General features: G+C 41.7%; 1 protein-coding gene across 1 annotated transcript; it reads left to right on the top strand.

The window, feature by feature from the left end:
• Positions 1-99: 99 nt before the first annotated feature.
• LOC127526377 (zinc finger protein 135-like) lies at positions 100-1,941 on the top strand (the record flags this gene model as incomplete). Its single annotated transcript, XM_051921762.1, has 1 exon — positions 100-1,941. A coding segment is annotated over one exon (1,029 nt), but the record flags the coding sequence as incomplete, so codon positions are not given.
• Between the last annotated feature and the right edge of the window lie 22,054 nt (positions 1,942-23,995).

Below are 23,995 nucleotides of genomic sequence, written 5' to 3'. Positions count from 1 at the left end.
TTGTTCATAAATCAAACCAATATTTATTTAATGTTGTAAAATAATGTCAGTATATGAAAGCGGTGATTTAAAAACTAAAATTTTTTATCTTTTAAACTTTATACAGGAATCAAACTTCACTGCTGTACTGAATGTGGCAAACAGTTTTCAAGAAGATGTACTCTTCAAAGGCATCAAAGAATCCACACAGGAGAGAAGCCATATGACTGTTCTGAATGTGGCAAAACGTTTTCACAGAAAAGCATTCTTCAGACCCACCAAAGAATTCACACAGGGAAGAAGCCGTATGACTGTTCTGATTGTGGAAAACAATTCTCTTATAGTAGTCAATTTCAGATACACATTAAAACTCACTCAGGAGAGAAGCCGTATTGCTGCTCTGAATGTGGCAAAACGTTTTCACAGAGAAGCAGTCTTCAGAGCCACCAAAGAATTCACTCAGGAGAGAAGCCATATTGCTGCTCTGAATGTGGTAAACAGTTTTCACATAAAAGCAGTCTTCAGAGCCACCAAAGAATTCACACAGGGGAGAAGCCATATTACTGCTCTGAATGTGGTAAACAGTTTTCAGAAAGAATCGCTTTTCAGCGCCACAGAATAATTCACACAGGACAGAAGCCATATTGCTGTTCTTTATGTGGCAAAAAGTTTTCACATAGAAGCAGTCTTCAGACCCACCAAAGAATTCACACAGGGGAGAAGCCGTATTGCTGTTCTGAATGTGGTAAACAGTTTTCACGGAAAAACAGTCTTCAGAGCCACCAAAGAATTCACACAGGGGAGAAGCCATATTACTGCTCTGAATGTGGTAAACAGTTTTCAGAAAGAATCGCTTTTCAGCGCCACAGAATAATTCACACAGGACAGAAGCCATATTGCTGTTCTTTATGTGGCAAAAAGTTTTCACATAGAAGCAGTCTTCAGACCCACCAAAGAATTCACACAGGGGAGAAGCCGTATTGCTGTTCTGAATGTGGTAAACTGTTTTCAGTTGGAAGCAGTTTTCAGCGCCACAAAATAATTCACACAGGGCAGAAGCCATATTGCTGTTTTGAATGTGGCAAAAAGTTTTCAAAGAGAAGCAATCTTAAGAGGCATCAAAGAATTCACACAAGAGAAAAAAAATGACAAAAAACTCCTCCACCTTGCCCACAGATGAACACAGTACAATGCTAAGCAGTAGAAGAAAGAATTCATAAAGTTTAATGAAAACAAAAGAGATGTAATTGGGGAAGCTACAAGTAAAGTGGTAAATACACTGGCCACCTCCAACAGCCTGATGTGGAAACAGATCTTACTCATGCATAGCTTATGAGGGGCGAACTAATACCAAAAGATGTACTCCTCATCATAGATGCAGAAAACAGTGTCTTGGACACAAAGTGGTTCAGATCAAAAATAGAAAAAAATAAATAAATATCCCATAATTGTCCCTTCTGCCACAAAGAGCTAGACACAGTCACACATCTTGTTGCTGGGTGTGAGGTACTGATTACTGAAGGATTTTACACTGCACAACACCACAAAGTGGCCAGGCTCATTCACTGAATACTTGGTAAGAAGTACAACTTACCCTCACCAGAAAGACACTGGGACCACAACTCAGACCGCACAATGGAAAATGAGGAGGTGCAGGTCACTTATAGCACAGCAATACTGACTGACTAATAATAGAGGCCAGAAAACCAGACGTAAGAAATCCTGGATAACAGAAGTATTATCTCCTAGTCATTACTCAGTCTGAAGAATGGAGAGGCAAGAAAGAAACAAAATACCAAGAAATGCAGTCTGAGATATGACAAGTGAAATGTGGACCGAAAAACAAAAACAGAAGAAGTGCCTGTTGTTCTAGGATGAACAGGACTGATAAAGAAAAATGTTCAGGCCCATCTTGACAAATTACAATAACTCCTTATGACCTGCAAAAAGAAGCCTTATTAGGAGCTCTGTAAGCCGTGCTGTTTCTTTGAAGGGCAGGTGATTGGCAGGATGATGCCGGACTTCGTCCTGTATCCAAACAGTGCCATTTTTCGCCTTTACGCCTGGTGAAGCTGCGTTGTTCTTATATGTGAGTGGATGTTTCTTGCGGGGAGGTCTTCTGTTCTCTTTCTCCGATTCGATTTCACCTCTGTTATAGCGTGTCTTAATTTGAAAACAGCAGTGTCAGATCGGGGCGAGTGTGAATGCAACAGAGAGAATAAAACTGAATAAAAAAACGCTAACTTTGACAAGCACTATAAATTTACAGCGGTTGTTACAGACACAAATCAAATGTATGTTTTTATTGTATAATATTAACAATAATAGCAGCTCTCTACTCAAAGCGGTAAACTTGATATGCTGCCAGCATCAAACCCAGAAGCTCTTGATTGGGAGTCAGCAGTTCTTAGCATTGCACCACGCAAGCTGTCATAACAACTGCCTACTGTAACCTGATTTCTTTTTTCTTCAGTTATATTCTTGAATAAAAACGCACTTGTTTTGTTATACTTGTACTTTTTGTGAAAGTATTTATTTGATATTTGGACTTCAGACTTCACACCTTATACACATGTCGTAAAGACAGTCCTTGGGTGTGTGTGGCAACTGTTAACATTTGAATCTGATGATTGTATATAGTATATTATATACAATAAAATATATGTATATACTATTCTGTCCTCTGCATCTCCTGGAGTTCAAAAGAAATACCAACTTGCAGCAACATGTGGACACTGGCCAAGATCAGAACAAAAAAACAAACGCGGTCACTAACTACAACCGCATGAAGGTATGCAAATGAATATAATGTTGCATTAGTGCAAAAACGTTTTCCGAAATGTACAATACAGGTCATAAAATGAATTTTTCCAAGTATCATATATACCTAATTCTCTCTTTATTTTGTCAGTGACATCATGGATCAGAAGGTGCATACTAATTCAGCGTGAGCAGGAGCACTCAAGAATAAAACTAAACAAAAAACAAATTGACATCCACAGTCATTCTCAGTCACGCACACCACTCACATCCACGTCCACAGTTTTCCCAGTCCCAGTCTCATTCGCACACAAGATCTGACCCAGTTTTCAAATAAAGAGGGGGTATAATAAAATAGGTTTGTTTGTTATACTATGTTTTTATCTGAAAACGGCGTCAGATCTGGGGGGGGTGTGGGAGCTCGAACGTGAGTGAGAGAATAAAACTGAAAAAAAAAACGCTAACTTTAACTATAAATTTACAGACGCAAATCAAATGTATGCTTTTATTGTATGATATTAACAATAAGAGCAGCTCACTACTGAAAATGGTAAGTTTGGGAAGCAGCTGATATCGAAACCGCGACCTCTTGATTGGAAGTCAGAAGTTCTTAGCATTGCACCACGCAAGCTGTCGTATCAGCCGCCTACTGTAACCTGCTTTCTTTTTTCTTCGGTTAAATTCTTGAATGAAAGTGCACTTGTAAATAAATAAACAAAGGTAAATAACATTCAATCTGACTTTTATGTAAGTAACATATAAATGTTAATGTTTTGGGCACGTGCACCGTCCTTACATACATTGTCCTTTGTATGTAAGAGCCTGGGGTTCCTGGGATCGTGAACGCGGCGAAGAGAATAAAACTGGAGAAAAAAAACAAAAAAAAACAAACCTAACCTTTACAAGTATCATACATTTACACCGGCTGTTACAGACTGAAATCAAATGTATGTTTTTATTCTAAAATAGTAAGAATAAGAGCAACTCCGTTCTCAAAACGGACTCGAACCTGTGAAGTTTTGATTACTGGTCAACAGTAGATACCGTTGCACCACGGGAGCGGTCGTAGTAAATACGTGTCAATGTCACACCCTAACGCGGGTTCTTTTTCTCCAGTTATATTCTTGAATAGAAGCGCACTTGTTCTGTTATATTTGTACCTTTTGTGAAAGTGTTTCTTTGATATTTGGAATTCAGGCTTCACACATTACACACTGCATGTTTGCATTTTGTCAATTATTACTAAAACATGAAAAACGTTTCTGTTTTAATGATGTGTTTACTGTACATAGATTGTTGTAGACACGGAACACACATGAAATGCAAGTGTTCCAAATAACGATTTAGTATTTATAAAAGGTGTGATTTTGCTTGACTTCTCACTCTATACAACTCTAAGCAACTGACACGCAGGTAAACAGACTTGAGCTGAGAAAACTGTGCGGGGTGGGGAGATGTGATAGGAGGCTGCTTGCTGTTTGCTGCTTATCTATACTTTTACAGGACAAAGGACACTGACAGAGAGGTGCGAAGTGATTTAAGGTGGGACAGATCTACGACTTTTTTCATAGGCTCTGGTAATTCTAGTGTTAAGTGAATGAGAAGTTAAGCAGTACAATGAGACTGTCCTGACTAAAGAGTGAAGTTCACTCCTGTTTTGATGGTAAGCACACCAAGAAAATTTGGAAGAATTAAACCTGAGAGAAGCTGAATTGCTGTTCTGAATGTGGCAAACAAATCAGGCACAGAAATACTCTTCTGTTGAACATTAAAATTCACGAAGGAGAGAAGACATATGGGTGTTCTGAATGTGGCAAACAGTTCATGGAGAAACAACCTTTTGGATACAACATCTACATTTATTTATATTGTACATTTTTATATAAACAATGTACCTCAAACTGCTTTACAAGATTATATAAGAAGGAAGTTAATATAAACATAAACAAAATTAGGCAATAATATTAAACAGCATGTTACAAAGAAAAAGGTAATGTTGAATGGCCAAGTGGACAAAAAAAAACCCTCCTTTTAGGTGGAAGAGAAAAAAATCTGCAGAGGATCCAAGGCCAAAACACTGCCTGGCTGCCACTGGGAATTCTAGCTAACATTGTACCTAAATCAGTCCTCATGGTTTACATGCTTCACATGAAGATGTTGATGATGATGGCCCTGTGGACACCTGGGATAGCCGCCATTCAATCCATAAACACGAGGCAGTGTGGTATGTTGATCAGGAGGTGGTGGAGCTCATCGTCACCACAGAAGAAATGGAGAAGACAGCAGAGAATAGTACAGATTAGTATGGAACTGCACATCACAGAGGAAAATGATAATCCAGTGTCCATATAGACAAATAGGGATACAACTAAAATGTGGCTATGAAAAGCCATTTTAAATAATGTGTTTTTATATCATTATTTTTAATGTTCTGCAGTATTAGCCTGGTGAATTTCTATTGGTAAAGTATTGTAAATTTTAGGTGTGTAGCAGCAATAGGCCACCTCACCAATTCTTTTCAGATTGGATCTTCAAATTATAAGCAGACCTTCATTTGAAGATCTGAGGTTCTGACTGGGAGTGTAAGTGGACAGACATTCCAAAATGTAGGACTGGGTGAGATTATTTAAGGCTGTGTAAACCATTACAGTCGATCTCCTACTTACAAACAGGTTCCATTCCAGCAGTCTGTTTGTAAGTCCATTTTGTTCATAAATCCAACACGTATTGGCATCTGTTGATAAATGTTTTAGTTTCAGACAGCTCTTGATTTGGACATATAAACAATGTCTTTTGGTAGTTTTTATGTGCTTTGAGCAAATTACAAGTATTGTACATGAAATAGTTATTTTTGTTATCATAAAGATCTTCCCAACCCTGATGCCACCATTTGGCAGACATGCAAATTATCCTTAAGTGCTAATTTTTTCACTTGAGGACCACTTTGTTCATATATATGAAAGTTCACATCTCACTAGTTCATAAGTAGGAGACTATCTGTTGTAGTATTTTAAAGTCAATTCTAAATGACACGAGTATCCAATGTAACGACACTAAAACTGATGAGATGTGCTCAGACTTTCTTTTTCTAGTTAAGATTCTTGCTGCTGCATTCTGCACTAACTGTAACTGATTGATGGCTTTCTTAGGTAGTCCTGTAAAGAATACATTATGGTAATCTATTTGACTGAAAAGAAAAGTGTGAACTAATTTTTTAACCCCTTAACCGCCCTCTGCCGGATATATCCGGCACATTTGCCTGTGGTTATGTGAATGCCTGGCGCGTAGTATAACTGACAGTTTGGCGTGGGTATTATTACTACATTGTATTTCGACAACTCTGCGCTTGTATTGGCCGATCACGTGATGTGATTCGAAAGTGAAAGCTGTGAATATGGCGAAACGTAAACTGACTTCAAGTGAGGCTTTGCAGGCGATTTTGGACAGTTCTGATCATGATTGTAGCAGTTCTGAAGAAGATTTTAGCGACAATGATGAGCAGCAACGTGCGCTGCATGATACTGTGAATGAAGACGCATCGGATGACGGCGCTGAGTGGGTGTATCCCCAGCATCTCAACTGGACTGGTGCCCGTGGTGAACTACCTTTTCTGCATCCGTTTGAGGCAATGTGTGGCTTTATTGTTGATGTAAACAATTACACTGCTGAGCAGTTTTATGAGCTGTTTGTGTCACCTGATTTGATCAGACATTTTGCTCATCAGACAAATCTGTATGCAGCACAGTTTATTGAGAAAAATCCCAATTTACCTCCACATTCCCGTGGTCGTGCTTGGTTTGACACTGATGAAAGCGAAATGAAAAAATTCATTGGGATTTTGATGTTGATGGGAATAATCAGAAAACCAGATATTGAGATGTACTGGTCTACAGATCCTATGTATGCAACACCTATTTTTGCAGCTATCATGACACGTAACCGATTCTCTTTGCTGCTGAAATTCTTTCATTTGAATGACAACAGAAACGAGCCAGATAAGAAAGATCCAAACCGCGACCGCTTGTTCAAGCTACGTCCTTTGATTGATCATTTATTTGAAACATTTCAGTTGCCCTACATGCCAGGACCGTCAGTTATAGTTGATGAAAGTTTATTGTTGTGGAAGGGCCGCTTACAGTTTCGACAGTATCTACCATTGAAAAGGGCACGGTTTGGTATCAAGATGTTTTGCTTAGCTGAGAATTCAGGTTACATTTATAGATTTCGTATATACACTGGCAAAGAGGATCCTATGAGTAGTATTTCAGCAGTGTTGCCAGATGAATGTAAGGACTTTGGACTTTCAGAAAAATGCTGTCGTGTCTGTTCAAAGAAGGGTCAGCGTAGAGACGTCAAGACCTTCTGCTCAAAGTGTCCCAGCAATCCAGGACTTTGTGCAGTTCCCTGCTTTGGCCTGTGGCACAGCAAACTCAAATACTGGGAATGAAACTATGATTGACTGAACTACTTTTGACTTTTGAATTACTTTTGACTGTTCCGTTTTGTGGTAGACAATAAATCCAGAAGCCTGAGAAAAGGTACATTTTGTGTTTTATTATGTGTTTGCCCATTTCTAGAACTTGCACAACATTTAGTGGTCAATACTGCTTGAATAAATGTAAAAAATGTAAAAAAAATGTAAAAAAGTAAAAAAACGAAAATTGTTCAGATTTCGCCTGGCGTGGGGAATATTTAGGGAGTTGGCGGTTAAAGGGTTAATGTCTTATAAAGTTATAAGAGGTGTAACGTTAGCTGTATTCCTGAAGTAGAAAAAGCAGTCCTGGTAATCTGATTAATATGTGATTTAAAATTTAGGTCAGAGTCAGTGATTACTTGTAAATTCTTTACCTCCAACTTCACTGTTAAGCCTAAGGCATCAAGTTTATTTCTAACGCCCTCACAATGTCCATGTTTGCCAATAACTAAGATTTCTCTTTTCTCCTTATTAGTCAGATAAAGTTACTACTCGTCCATTCAGAAACACAAGTAATACACAGGATCACAAAAGAATTCACTCAGGAGAAGCCGTTTTGCTGTCCTAAATGTGGAAAACAATTCTGTCACAATAGCACTCAGTCAGTCATTTTCCAATCTGCTGTATCCTATCATAGGGTCAGGGGGGTCTGCTGGAGCCAATCCCAGCCAGCACAGGATGCAAGGCAGGAACAAACCCCGGGCAGGGTGCCAGCCCACCACAGACAATCGCACTCTTCACAATTTATTTTTGTATAGGCCAAAATCACACAAGAAGTGCTGCAATGGGCTTTAATGGGCCCTGCCATTTGACAGCCCCCCAGTCTTGACTCTCTAAGAAGACAAGGAAAAATCATTTTGTAGGGATAAAAATGGAAGAAACCTTAGGAAAGGCAGTTCAAAGAAAACCCCCTTTCCAGGTAGGTTGGGCGTGCAGTGGGTGTCAAAGAGAAGGGGGTCAGTAAACCACAATACACAGAACAGAACACAAGTAATCCTCAATACAATATAATAGTGTGATAGACATATTACAAATACAGAGCAGAATTCACAGTAGATGATATCACATAATACGATTTGGATTTGTTCAGAGTCCTGGAGCCCTCGGCCATCAAGCTGCCTCCCCCTATTGGCCACTCCACAGCTGAGACAGCGCTGGGCCAGCCAATCCAATGAAAGGACCCCTCTTCCTGACGATTCCTGTGATCCTCCATCAGAGATGACTTTAACTTAGGCAGGCAGAACAACATGGCAGGTGGGCCGTGGCATCAAGTGCCACATTTGAGAAGTGAGAAGAGAAACAGAATAGGTGAGGCTTAGTAACAAATTCTAACTATCATGTTACTTATGTTTTACTGCTAATTTCCAACAACAGAGATGCAGTCTGCACAGTTAATCAGCAGCTCTAGTCAGGGTGTGCTAAACTGAAGTAGTGAATCTTCAGCTGGGATTTGAATGCTGAGGCCAAAGGGGCATCTCTTATAGTAGCAGGCAGACCAGTCCACAGTTTAGGGGCCCAGTAACTAAAAGCTCGACCTCCCACTGTTATTTTATTAATCCTTGGAATCCTAAGCAGACTGGCATCTTGAGATCTTAATGTGTGTTCTGGTTTGTAAGTCATGACAAGTAAGCCGAACCTCGGCCATTTAAGGCTTTATATGTTTAAAGGAGGATTTTGAAACCTACCATTAACTTAACTGGGAGGCAGCTTAAGGATTTAAGAACTGGAGTTATGTGTTCATATTTTCTTGTTCTTATAATAATTCTTGCAGCAGCATTTTGGATTAACTGAAAGCTGAATAAAGAACAGTTTGAACATCCAGTGAACACCGCATTGCAATAGTCAATCCTACTAGAGATAAATGCATGAATTAATTTCTCAGAATCCTCCTTATTTAGAAAATGCCATAATTTCCAAACATTTTTAAGATGGAAGAAACATGTTTTGGACAAGTTTGAGATGTGCGCTTTAAATGACATACTCGAGTCAAAAATAACACCAAGATTGTGGGCTGATTCAGTAAAATTAGTGGTGATTCCAACTGAGTTAAATGATGACAAAATACTGTTGTGATCAACGTCATTCCCTCCAATAATTAACATCTGTGTTTAATTCACTAATCCACTCATTTAATTCACTAACACAACTAATTAAAGACAACATCAGAGAACCTTCATTTGGTTTTGATGAAAGGTACAACTGGGTGTCATCAGCATACGAGTGAAAATTAACGTGATGTTTCCTATTGAGAGATCCCAGTGGAAACCTGAAAAGTGAAAACAGTAAAAGTCAGAGTACTGAGCCCTGGGGACACCATATCTCACTTCTGTGTGTAATGATGGAGTCCAAGCGAGCATACTGCCTGTGAGTCCAACGTCATTTTCTAGCCTGGGCAGTGAAATAGAATGGTCAGTGGTGTCAAACGCTGTGCTTAAGTCTAACTACAGAATTAGTGGAGGTTCCTTCATCAGAGGATATCAGAATGTCGTTTACAACGTGCATTAGTGCCATTTCTGTATCCGCATTGAAACTCACAAAGGGGAGAAGCCAAATGACTGCTGTAAATGTGGCAAAGAGTTTTTACAAAGAATTAACCTTTTGACTCACAATAGAATTCAAATAGGGAGAAGCAGTTTGTCTGTAATAAATGTGGCAAACACTTACCTGAATCACATTTATTGGCCAAATATGCACACACACAAGGAATTTAATTCCAGTTTTGATGACACTGCAAGTGTAAGTTACATGTTTGACATACGCACAACACTTAAATCACACACCTGAGATAAGAAAACAAAAAAGCAAGACAGAGGATATATTCATGTTTATTTATTTATACACACTCTGTCTTACTTTTTTTTTTTTTTTTCGAGGGGATGGTTTATTATAATCCATATTCAAGTCAAGTTGGGGAGCATGCACTGGTACAGAGTGTTACCGTATCCACTACACGACGAAACAACTTGGGATCCCAGTTGGCAAACACGCAGTCCAGTCCCACCCTCTGGAAATGACCCTCTATCTGCCGCAGCCAGGATTTACGTGGTTTACCCCTTGGCCTGGTCCAGCCACTCGGATCCCCAGCAATGAGGATCATACGAGCTGGATCACCCTGGGGAAACGCGCCACATGGCCGTAGTGCTGTAACTGACACTCCCTCACAATGCAGGTCATGTGCTTCATTTGGGACGCCACAACCAACACAAAGTCAAACCAATGGTACCCAAGGATTTTCCGGAGAGACACAGTACCAAAGGAGTCCAGTCTTCTTCTCAGGTCACTGGATAGTGTCCATGTCTCGCAACCATATAGCAAGACAGGAAGCACCAGGACTCTAAAGACTTGGACCTTCGTCCTTTTGCATAGATATCAGGAGCGCCACACACCCCTTTCCAGCGACCTCATGACCCCCCATGCTCTCCCAATCTGTCTACTGACTTCATAGGACGAGTCACCAGAGACATGAATGTCACTGCCGAGGAAATTAAACCTCTCGACGTGGTCAACAATCTCTCCGCAGACAGACACACCTCTGATGGCCGTGCCCAAGAGGTCATTAAAGCCCTGGATCAATACATATTACTTATGTAACAGTTACATTTAGAGAGTGAAACTTGACAGATGTTTGTTTGTAGTTCATATCTCATTGAGCCTCCATTTGACTCCATCAGGTCCTAGTGGTGTGCTGAACACATCAGCCTGTCTTTAGGGTCTCTGAGACTGGAGGAGGTCAGGAGTCCAACTGTACAGCAGGCACTGATGGGCATCAGCATCATGACTGGTGACAAGATAGAGATGCAGATAGTTCAGCTGGACATCATCCTATATGACTCCCCAAGGAGACGACACATTAAGAGCCCCCTGAGTGTGTCTACTCCAGTAGAACTGACCAGACGGCCTGACATAACAACCTGTACAGCTGTAGACGACTCCACTTTACTGGTCATGTTAGCACACACTGCACTGAGGCTGGCAAGTCTGAACCATTAAATCATTCAGTCAGCCGGGAATTTATTTTGGCAACGATATTACTGGTAAGACATTTTATTTTCTTGTTTGTCGTAGGTTTACACTGAAAAACTGGTTTATATCAATGTACTTTTCTATAGGATATATATATATATATATATAGTATCTCACCAAAGTGAGTACACCCCTCACATTTTTGTAAATATTTTATTCTATCTTTTCATGGGACAACACTGAAGATATGACACGTTGATAAATGTAAAGTAGTCCGTGTACAGCTTGTATAACAGCATAAATTTGCTGTCCCCTCAAAATAACTCAACACACAGCCATTAATGTCTAAACCGCTGACAACAAAAGTGAGTACACCACTAAGTGAGAAATGTCCACAGATGAGAGCAGGTTCACCCTGAGCACATGTGGCAGACGTGAAAGGGTCTGGAGAAGCCATGGAGAAAGTTATGCTGCCTGTAACATCATTCAGCATGGCCGGTTTGATGGTGGGTCAGTGATGGCCTAGGGAGGCACATCCATGGAGGGACATACAGACCTCTACAGGCTAGACAACATCACCTTGACTGACATTAGATATTGGGATGAAATCCTTGGACCCATTGTCAGACCCTATGCTGGTTCCTCCTGGTGCACGACAATGCCTGGCCTCATGTGGCGAGATGATGAAGGAATTCTTACCATTGACTAACCCCCCGACCCCACGTTCACTCACCTGAACTCAATCCAATAGAACACCTCTGGGTGGGACATTATGTTTCGGTCCATCTGACGCCACCAGGTTGCAACTCAGGCTGTCCAGGAGCTCAGTGATGCCCTGGTCCAGATCTGGGAGGAGATCCCCTAGAACACCATCCATTGTCTCATTAGAGCATGGCCCCCCAAACACCCCCCCCCCCCCACACACACACACACACCCCCGACTTTATCAGGCATGCATACAAGCACGTGGGGCTGTATAAACTATTGAGTACAATTGGAGTTGCTGCAATGAAATTCTGGCAAAATGGACTCCGCTGCCTGCTGCATCATTTGTTCCCATTGATATTTTGGGTGTCTTTGAGTTCAGCCCCCCCCCCCTCTGTCGGTTGATCATTTTCATTTCCAACCTTTCATTCCCCACACATCACCATATCAGTCCATAGCAGCAGAGAGAGCCAGCAGGATTTTATTCACATTGAGATCTCATGTGTTTTCAAAGAGTTCCTTCAAATATTTTTTAGCAGTTATATATATACAGTATATATACACACAGTATATATATATATATATATATATATATATATATATATATATATATATATATATATATATATATATATATATATGACATAAACACTGACACACCCTTAATGTCAAGACCTTAGAATAACGAGGTTCTAGCTGTGAGTTATACTTTTAGAATACTGAGCTTCATAGGTTTTCACTCTCCATTTATCAGGAGTATTTGATCCTTTTCCATTAATTTTGTTCCTATATACACAAGCTGCATTTTCAGTTAAAGACAATGCAAGTTCTGCGGTGGGCTGGCGTCCTGCCCGGGGTTTGTCCCCTGCCTTGTGCCCTGTGTTGGCTGGGATTGGCTCCAGCAGACCCCTGTGACCCTGTAGTTAGGATATAGCGGGTTGGATAATAGATGGAAGGATGGATGGACAATGCAAGTTGTATTGAAAATGTGAGAAGTAAGAGCCTTATTGTTGTAGACTGTGCTTGTAAGTGAACAGTAAAGTCTCCATCAGGACGCTCAGTTTCCAAGCTGTGTTGTCCTGTAGGATTACCGGCGAGTCCAGTAAAGTCCAGCAAAGTGCCATTTGTAGTCCATGATGATAAAAGTGGAGGCTCTGCTCAAATCTATCAGTTCTAGTTGTGTTAATACACGAGACGACTGGGCCAGCACAAATGAAACTAAACACTCAGTATTGTCACTGCCAATAACAAAAGTGTATTAATAATGATTCAGTATAAATTGTACAACCATGTCAAGAAATATTTACAATTAACAATAATGATGGGTCAGTTGAACTGAAAGAAAAATTAATCTTCTTTGTGCATTCTAACAAACAGACTGATCAGGGAATACACTGAAGCACAGCCACGTCTATATATTATACTGTATATAAATATGTAATGAGGATAGACATGTTTGCTGGTAATGTTCAAAAAAGGAATAAAACTATATAATGCAGTTATAAAAATTAAAGAAAAAAATGCAGATGGCATGAATTGGCTAAAAACAGATAAGCAGACCATTTCAAATACACAGAACTTAATCAACAAAGTGTCCTTTATTATTGACATCAATAGTTAAATCAAATCTACACAACTCTATTATGTACGGTCACATTCCACTGTCTTGTCCTGCCTCTGATTGGCTCCACCAATATTTCCCAGCCTAATGAGTGTAGCACTCTGTTCTGTCCATCATGCCCACTTGACAGACCCTCTCCCCACCTTACACCCGTCCAGTACCTGCCACCATTATTTCCAGTCCTCAGCTCACATTCACCACATAGAAATGTCTGACCTTGACTTATGAATTATTTGCAGTTTCCAGTCTTCTAAGAAAAAATAAAAAAATATACAGTCACATGCCTTTTTGTGATTTAACCCTTACTATACTAACGTGGACTAGGACACAATGCTTATTTTCATATATGCTCATGATTCTCTTTGAAAATATGCAAATCATCAACTTTAAGAATATACTTTTCTATATTTTCCCTCCTTTTGAGGCCCAATACTTTTTATAACCCAGAAGGTGAAAAGGAGGAACCAGCTCTCAGTCTTCTTTGAGCCTTAAACCCGAGACCACTGTCAGTCTTCACAACCTCTGGTTCACCGTTAACCCCCCGTGGTGACACTGAGGCCAAACATCTCCCCCCTTTCATAGACTAGAGAGGAGTAAAAGACCTCTTACTGGCCAAATCAAGGGAGGTGCACAAGATGTGTCAGTAGTACAAGTATACAGTAGGACAAATATAAGTAGAAGTCACACAATGTAACAATAACACAATGGATTACAGGTAATCTAAAAATCATTATAAGACAGTTTAGAGCAGCAGCAGCAGATGATTACAGAATCCAGTGTCCTTCCCAGTCTTGTGCAGATGTCCTCCAGTGTGTAATTGTGTGAAATATTGCTATGACCCAGGAACTTTGTGCACCATAGAGGGTCCTCTTCCTGGGGAGCGGTTACCAGCACTTCACCCAGGAGGCCTTTAGTTTGCCATCTCTTTTCCCAAAATATCATAGAGGAGAAAATCAACATTTGAAGCTACAGATGCTTGTGGTTCAATAACTTGGATATTCATCTGTTTGACAGCAGATCTGGAAATAAGTGATCTGAAAACTGGCAACGGGCAGCAAAACACAAATACAAGACATCCAAGTATAATCAAGAGAATAATGACTGCTTTTGTTAATAATGCTTTAGTGTGCCCAGGTTGAAATGGCATTAATACCAAAATTTGAAATCCCTTCCTTTATTTTCTTTAATTTCTTTCCTAAGAGCTTTACGCTTGGCCATAACTTGTGTAAAAGATCTACCAGGTGCTGTGTTATTAGGTATAAAAGTGCAACACTCCTCTCCTAACATATGGCGCACTCCTCCTTCTTCTGCCCACAGCCAGTATAACACCTGCCTATTCTGCCACGTCATGTGACTGGTACCATCCAATTGTTCTCCTAATGCTGATAAGGCGGAGTCAGTACAGTTGATAAATCTCTGCTGATTATAATACAGATAATTAATCCACGCTGTGTGTCTATTAGACGTAATCCACCCAAATACAGACTCAAGTCCTGATTGAATTTCATCCCTTGTTTTAAACTCATTTAGAAGGCCTCTAGGTTGTCTTATTGTATCTAAGTGAACATTCGGCTCAGGCTCATATGCTCTCGTAACTCGCCTCTCTTGGGGATACCCAACTGTAACCTCCTGGATGGCCATCACCATTGAGCACCTCCCTGACCAGTCATGTGGGAGAACATCCAGTAATCCATATTATGAACCACATAACCACCATCTGTCTGCCTAAGGTCTGTCCTGCACATTTACTGCTCTCATGACTAAGGAGGCACACGTCAAGTTCCACGTTTTGGTGCAGTTTCCTCCAAATCTCCCCACCGGTACCAGACCCTTCCTAGTAAAGCACTTGAACTCCGACTGAACTATCTTGGTGTGAGAGGGTGGTCTTTACTTTGTGGTTTGCCAAATACCAGAACGTTGTCTACATAGCCCATTTATAGCAGTCATGTTTCTGGGCACACTCTCAGTGCCATTCTCATTTTCTTGTTCAGTTACACTACTTCTCTTGATTCTAGTCCCATAATCATTATCACTTTCCAGTCCAGCTGCCATTTCAGTTTATTGTCCATTGGCCAGTTGCTGCTCTAAAATGTCCCAATGAAAATCTGAGAAGCTAATGGTGGGAAGTCCTCTTGATGCTCCTTCTCCTGGACTTGCTGGGTCACCATCATTCCTGGCAGAAACATCAGGGTCATGAGTGCTGCTGCCAGGTATAGCGCCATCACACGAGCTCCTTCTTGTCTCATCATCATCAGGTATAGGTTGTCATTGGAGTGACCCCTCAGATTATTTATTGAGAATTTCGATTAAGGGTCAATATGTTTTATTGTTAATTTTAGTGCTCTTAGCTATGAAGAGCCGAGGCCTGGAGCAGCTTTACAAGGACACCATTAGTTTTGTTAGAGAGGCCTCTTGCCTGCTTGTCCTTCTCACTTGCCTTGTTTTGAGTTTCTGAGAGTCGAGCTGTGAGCCGAGGTCATCATGATCTCCTAGGAATAAGCAGTCAGATTTTGTTTTGAGAATGCAGGAGCTGAGCTTCTTACTGATAGAAGACGAAACAAACTGCGTGCAGGGCCTTTGTCTGTGTGAGTACAGGGCAGGCTCTCAAGATATCACATAAAATAGATACGCACTTATCTGACATGTAGATTTATTAGAGCACATCAACAGATTAGGCAATAAAATTAAAATCCAATGTATTATGATGTTAGTTAGTTTGAGCACATAGGGGATTAAGAGTTGATTGTTGAAAGTTAGGGACATTTTCATGAACATGTGCCGTGACGTAAGCAGTAGCTTGGCCTCTGTCAGACCACCGGGCAGCGGCGTGCCATGACTTAAGAGCGCTGCTGTCTGTGTTCATGGGCTTTTATATTAGCACACACGTATATGTTTTACAGTATCATTTAAGTTTATATGGCAATGTTTCTTTATAAAGCTTAGTGATAATAATAATAAGATATAGTAGTAGCACATATGAGTGAGCTTAAAGAATGAATTGTTAAAGGCTTGTGTTTTTGCTTCTTTCAAGTATGAAGCTCCGTGTCAAGGTCTCTGCAGCTTGGTCTTCATCAGTGAAGCTGTGCGCTGCCATTCACTGGCACAGTCACCTATCATGTCAGCCTTACAGGACACCAGTGCAACAAGCAATCATTTACTGAATTATTTATTATGTAGTCCAGTTTTCATATTTGGGTCCTTCTGATCCCAACTTAATTGTTAATCATTGAATTGTTAAGAATTGATTAACTGAAAGGCCATTGATCTTTAACAGCTCAGGATTAGGCCGTGAGAATGAAGGGAGGTGTAGTCAGGTGATGCTCACCTCAGGGTGGCAAATCTGTCCTTCGAGCCAAAGTGGTTATAATGAGAAGAAAGGCTGGGAAGGAGATTATTATGGGATGTCTATGTGAGCAAAGGTATTGTTATGAGGAGGTCTGACACACCATGTGAATGTTATGAGAAAAGGTGCTGAATGAGGTCATCATCATGAGAAACCCTGTAAAGTAGATGATAGGAAACTAATGTGAGAGGGGGGCATTTTGTGAGAAGAACTGTAATATATTTGGGGCTCACTGAACACTCAGGGCTCACTTCATGAACTGAGATGGCTTTATGAACTGTGCAATTGTTTTCTATGCTGTGCAATAAAGTCTAAACTCTGACTGCCTTTCTGAAGACTCTGCTAGTTTTTTCTGAAGATTTCTCCACAACAGATTCTGTAGCACTTCCTCCTGGACTTGATTAGTCTTTGAGGGCTGATCTGTGTTATTTGTTGTCAGGAACGTCGTCAGCAACATCTTCTGATGGAGAATCATGGTGGATGACATGAGCGGCCCCTGGGACTGCAGTACGGTAGTTCGTTCATATGATACCAGGTCGAGCTTCCCTTCACCTGGACAGCAGTTGGAGTTGCCCGTACAACTTCATATGGACCTTCGCGTCTTGCCTCACTCCACTTCCTTCAGAACACTCTCAGGAAAACTTAATCCCCAGACTTGATCACACTTGTGGGCTCCTCAGCTGGCTGAGGCTCTCAATTCTTCTTCTGCAAATAGAAAGTTCAATGGACAGCAGTTAAGTGCTTCATGAAATTTTTCTTTTCTAATTACAGCTGTTCTAATGAGGGCCCCTTATAAGCCTCCCTGTAAACAGGCCTAGACATCGGACGGCCAGTAATCACTTCATGTGCTGTTAGATGTGTCACTCTGTTAGTTTGTATGTGATAGCTCATTAAAGCAAGCGGCAGAGCATCTAACTAATTAATCTTCACTGTAGCAGAAATCTTATTTATCTTGCCCTTCAATGTCCCATTTGCTCCACCATTCCTTGTGATTGTTGATGGTACCCTCAGCCAAGTCTCAGTTTAACACCCAATGCCTGCTAGTCTTGTTTCTCTACTTTCTGAACAAATGCTGAGCCATCGTCTGAGCTTATTACTGATGGAATGCTAATCGTTGGTTTGACCTCCCTAGTTAAACATTTCACAACTGTAGCTGCTCCTAGATCTGGTTGCCTCCATCCATCTGTTACACTTGTCTATTATTACAGCAGGTATCTCTGTTTTCACACCGTTCTTAGCATATCCACACAGTCCATTAGCAGGTGTCTAAATGGGCCCTCTGGTGTTGCTATGTGTCCTAATGGAGTAGTAATTCACTTTCTCACATTGTGTTTGGCACAAATAAGACATTCTGAGAAAAATTTATCAACAGTAGCTTTCAAATGAGGGGACCAACATCCTTGATTTTTAATTCTCTTAATAATTTCCCCCACTGCTCAATGGCCAACACCATGTGCATCCGTTATTAGAAGATTTAGCAACACGGAAGGAGCAACAATTAGGCCATCGCTAGAGCACCATAATCCTTGCTCGTCCTTCTTTGCACCTCTTTGATTCCTGTTCATACAGTCCTGCTCTCTCCTGCATGTCACTTATGTCTCTTTCAGTGACGTCAGGCTCAATAATCACAAGTGGAGCTAATATAGGAATTGGTGTTTCAGAAGCTCGTCTGTCTACCTCATCTGCCATGTTATTCCCTTCACTCACAAGTTCATTGCCTTTCTGGTGTGCTTGACACTTGATCACCGCCAACTTAGCAGGCACCATCATAGCCCTGATCAGTTCTTCAATCTTCTCACAATGCTGTATAGATGATCCATTGCTTTTCTTGAACCCTTTCTGTTTCCAAACTGCCCCAAAAGAGTGACGTACTCCATGGGCATAGGCTGAGTGTGTGAAGACTTTCACCATTTTATTCATCTCCAGCTTCAGTCTGTGCTTTAAGTTCAGCTAGTTGGGCAGAGCAGGGCTCTTTACAGCCTTGTGACACAAACACTTTAAATTGTCACTCTTTGTCCTTTCTACAATTTCAGATCCTGCATGGTCTCCTACCTGATCCCTATAACATGAGCCATCTAGAAAACACGTGTGATCAGCGTTCTGTAGAGGCACAGACTCCAAGTCCAGACGTAGCCTGGTGATAACTAATGACTCTGCTATACGCTCATGAGGCTCACCTTCCACGGGCACAAACTCTGCCATGTTTAGTGTGTCACACGTTTGGATGACACATCAGGATACGCCAGCAACTGAAAAGCAGATATCAGTCTAACTGGAGTCAAAACAAATCTGCTCTGATTTATTAGTTCAACAATCTTGTGATGGGTGTAAATGATAACCAGTGTTATAGTGGAGGCTTTATCACTGGCATATTGGACCTCTGCTAAACCCTGAAAGTAAGGTGGGTTTCCTTGTGCCACACTGACCAGCGTAGAGCTGTAATATGCCACTGGCTGTCACTTCCTGCCCTTACATGTCTCTTACATCAACACAGCAGTGGCACAGCCTGAGTGGGCATTGCCCAGGTACAGCAGAAGAGGCCTATCATAGTTAGGTGAGGCCAATGCTGGCACTGACTGCATCTCCTGCTTAACAGAGTCAAACGCCACGTTAGCATCAATCGTCCATTCCAAGTGATTTCTCAGATTGTGTAACCCTGCAGTTCTCATGAGCTTAGGTGCCTTGCTTATCCCTCCCAGTTGCGATGGAGCTATTGCTTTACTGCCTTGTGTGATAATCCTTCCTAAATACTCAGCCTCAGGTCACAGTACTGCAGTTTAGCCTTTCAGACTTTATGTCCCCCTTCTGTGAGTTTCTCAAGCACTTTTATTGAATCTGCATGGCTTTGTTCCAATGATACCAAGCAAAGCAGCAAATCATCCGCATACTGAATCAATGCACCATCCAGGTCAGTTTAAAGAACCTGATTAAAAACATGTGAGGAGTGTTTGAACCCCTGTGTCATCCTCATAAAAGTCTGTTACTTCTTCTTATACGTAAAAGCAAACAGCGGCTGGCAGGCCTCAGCCAGTGGAATGATGAAAAACGCTGAGCATAAATCAATGAGTGAAGAGCGTTTTGTACTCTCAGGAATGTCTGTGAGCGACGCGTGGGGGTTAGGGATCTCTGCTTGCCAGTCCTGTACTCCCTCGTTCACTGCTCTTAGGTCATCTACTAACCTCCACTTTGATTTATCACCTTTCCAGACATGGATCAGTCTCGTGTTACAAACGCTTTGTGTCTCTTTTAACACTCCTGCCTGTAAAGCCCTGTTATCGTGCTCTCTATTCCTTCATCTGCCTCAGCTTTAAGAGGGGCTTGCACCCAGGCTTCACCGTCACTTCCACTGGACTGGCTCAACTACTAGGCCCACATCCATGTCATGTGCAGACCACAGCTCGGTCAGAACTGCTCCTCCATGTCAAGCCTTAGCAGTTCTTGTTTTGTTTCATGCATTTCTAACTGTCGAGATGCTGGCAGTTCCACTACTTTGGGCACACCTTCCATGCTAGCTGTGTACTAAATTCTTATGTATTTTTTATCCTCTGATTGATTAATCATTATGTTATCTGTCAGGCTCCATCATGCTCACTCTGTGCTTTTCATCACAGGCCCTAAGTCTTTGCTCTCAAATCCCTCAGCTACTAGCAGAGTCACGTGTGGCACAGCAGAAGGGTTTCTGAACCATTTCTTAGTGAATTTGTTCTGATTTATCTGCTTAGCAGCTCCCTGTTTCCCAATTATCACATAGCGTGAGACAAGAAGGACATTCTGAGGAGCAGTTTCAGAGAGCCATCTCCACTCCAACTGGCCATCGCCTCCATTATCATAAATCATCGTGCAGTGAGGCTCCAGTTTAGGTTTCCTGGCCTCTGGTAATTTCATTACAATAAATGGTCCCCATTCTTACCAGAGATCAGCTGCAGCCTGACTGATGGAGTAAGGTGGCTTGTCCTCTGCCAAATAAACTGTAGCCACAATGGTTTGCAATGTCATTTGTGTCTGACCACCATTTGGAACAATGCATACTCGTCTGGGGTACACCAGATAGTCATATTTAACTTAAACAGTGCGTCTCTTCCCAGTACATTTACAGGTGAACAGTCAGACACCAGTATGGCAATTCTAGTTATTTTATTGTGTATGTGCAGACGCACTGAAGCCATCAGAGGAATTAATTGTGTTTGTCCTGAGAATCCTACCATCTTAACATGTTGACCAAACGTTAGAAGGTGCATCGCATCTCTCTTGTTGACACATGTAGAAGTGGCTCCAGTATCTACCATTACAGGAATGCCATTACTTTTAACTTCAATAGTTGTTACTGGCTCTGTGTCTGCACCCCCCGTTAACATCAGATATTGACCTTCCCAAGTAGGATTCTAAGGCCCCCCCCTAAAAGTCCTGATTAAATCCCAGCCAAGCATTGGTGGGCCCTGAAGCAGCCTGCTGCTGACGCCAGTTTGGCTGACTGAAATTCTGCTGGGAATTAGACTGGCGATTTTGATTATACTGGGCTGACTGATTACCCTGTGCCCATGGGTTTACCTGCAGTTTCTCCTGTTATGTCCCAGAAGGCCACATCCCCAACAGACACCAGGTGGTCCTTGCAGTGGCTTAGAATTTCCACCCTCTTTGTACTTTTGCTGTCCCTAACCCTAACCAGACTGCTGGACATATATATTAACAGGGGTTGGTGCCATTGGGAGCGTTCAGGCAGCTACAGGATGAGGGATTGGTGAGGGAGATACCACAGGCGCCATTACTGAGTGTTCTTCTGCTGCATTAATTTCTGGGGCACGGACCAGCGGAGCCTGTGTTTTCTTTTGATTTTCTGTGTCAGCTCCCTCATATGGAGCATACATTGGAATAAGTATCAAAAGAGTCCGCATCATACATTACTGTTCCTATAACTGTAGCCAGATTTGATTTTCCCAGTAGGTGTTCCATTTGGCTGGTGTCCCCTATCTTCACCAACAGTGCTTTCATATCTCCTATGGCCAAAAGCTTACCCATCATCTTTTCCTCTAAGGCCCTAAACCATCAACCACCGTGTATGTAGGAAGGTCAGACACCTGGCCCTCCAGGTCCTGCATTCCTCATGGCGTGTACTGAGCTCCATCTCCTTTAATTAATACTGGTAATTGAAATTTAACCACTCTTGGGATTTCTACACCATTTTAGTTTAAATTACCTCTACTCAAATTACCAGCACTCCCCGCTGCGCTCTGCAGTTCACCTGTGTGAAGGTCCATGCCAAGTAACCCTCTCCATTCTGCACTTCTCTTTATTTCTTTCCCTAATTCCACAGCACAAGTCACTCCTCCTGGGACCCCCAGCGTGGCGGCTGTTTATTTCTTAATTCCCTTATTAACTCCTCTACAAATTGATGTGTTAGCTGCAGCTTTTGACATTGTGGCCCTCTTTCCCTTTCCTTCCATCTTATCATATTTCTTATCAGACCGTCCTGCTGCTCACTGTTTTCACGCTCTCCCATTTCATCCCTTACTATACTCTCATCTTCTTCCTTCCAATCATCTAAGTCTTCTGCTACTAACATTTCCTCCTCGTCACTTATTTCAAGTTCACTCCATCTTTTAGGCTTTCTACTGTTCATTGATTTATTTCTTTGCATTTTCTTTTTATGACAGGTGTTAGTGTCCTCCCTTCTTTTTTCTTGGTCCCTTCTAATCTTATTGTTGTTTCTTTTCCTCACATGGAAATTCACAAGGAGTTCCTATAATCTTACATCTTTCCTACAATATGCCGCTCTGTTAGCCCTCCTCACATTCTCTTAGTATCCCTCCAGTTTTCTGCTAGCAGTCCAACATGTCGCTCATGTCTTTATAATCTGCTGCCCTCTGTGTGCTTCCCCCTATCATCTCCTCATAATCTGAATCCTCCTCTGTCTCTTTGTCTACCTCTGCTTTTTGACAATCGCCGTTCCCTTGCCAGTATCTGTCCTTTTTAAACTCTGCCTTTCTCCCCCGTTTGGGGGTCCTTTTCTGTTTTTCTCCCCATATTGTTTCCTCACTGCTAGTCTTTATCAGCAGTTCTGTGTCTGCTCTCTGCCATCCCTGTCTGTGTTTCCTGCTCCTCCTCTCACTCGCCAGCTTCACTCGTCCTGTAATGTTCACTTTCACTGTCATTAATGGACTTTCTAACGCAGCATCTGCCGCCCCCCCGCCTCCTCCCTGTCCTCCTCTAGCAGCTCTCTGATTTTATCAGCGCTGCTTCTCTCTTTGATGCTTCGCCCGACTACATTTACATCATCTCCAGTTCTGACTTTCTTTACTTCTGCCTTTTTCTGCTCGTGTCTTTTCATTTATAATTATGAATACGCTCTTGCATATCTTTGCACACTGCCATGTTAAATGATCCCAATATAGAGTACTCAGCACCAAGACTTCTCGCTCTTTTATGTCACTTTTTGTGTCAGGTCTATGTGTTTTATTTATGCTGAGGGATTGTTCATCCCAAGACCTCAACGGTCACCTGACCCTCCGCCATTGCTATTCCCTGCAGTCTCAGATTCTATGTTACAAGCTTTAGCGTTGGATTTTTGCTGAAATCTGCATGTGTTTCTTAAATGAGAATTAATGTGAAGTCAGGCTTATGTACCACAGACATTGGATTCATTACGTCCATCCATTCATTCATTTCTCTAACCCACTTCATTCTTAGCAGGGTCACTGGGAAGCTGGAGTCCATCCCAGCAAGCATAAGCAAGAAAAATCCCTGGACAGGACTGTAGTCCATCAAAAGGTGGACACACACACACACACACACACACACACACACACACACACACACACACACACAGGCCCCTCCACCTAACCTACATGTGTTTGGGCTGTGGGAGTAAACTGGAGCACCAGGAGTAAACTTGACAAACTCCATACAAGGGGGAACTGGGATGAGCTCATTTCATTCCTGAAAAACTTTTATGCAGCTAAACTTATGTTTCTGGACCAGATTAAGCCATAATCATGTGATCCATAATTCTTATGATATAATAATTCACTAATCCTCCTTTACACTCACAGACCACATGACATCAATCGGGCTGATCTCAGACGGCGGTCAGTCAGCCAACAGAGAGGAGGGCGGCACTTGAGAGAATGGCGCTCGGTTAATAACCTGTTACTGT

The sequence above is a fragment of the Erpetoichthys calabaricus genome, assembly GCF_900747795.2.
Source record: "Erpetoichthys calabaricus chromosome 1 unlocalized genomic scaffold, fErpCal1.3 SUPER_1_unloc_23, whole genome shotgun sequence".
NCBI classification, from domain to species: domain Eukaryota; kingdom Metazoa; phylum Chordata; class Cladistia; order Polypteriformes; family Polypteridae; genus Erpetoichthys; species Erpetoichthys calabaricus.
This window is presented reverse-complemented; position numbering and strand designations above follow the sequence as displayed.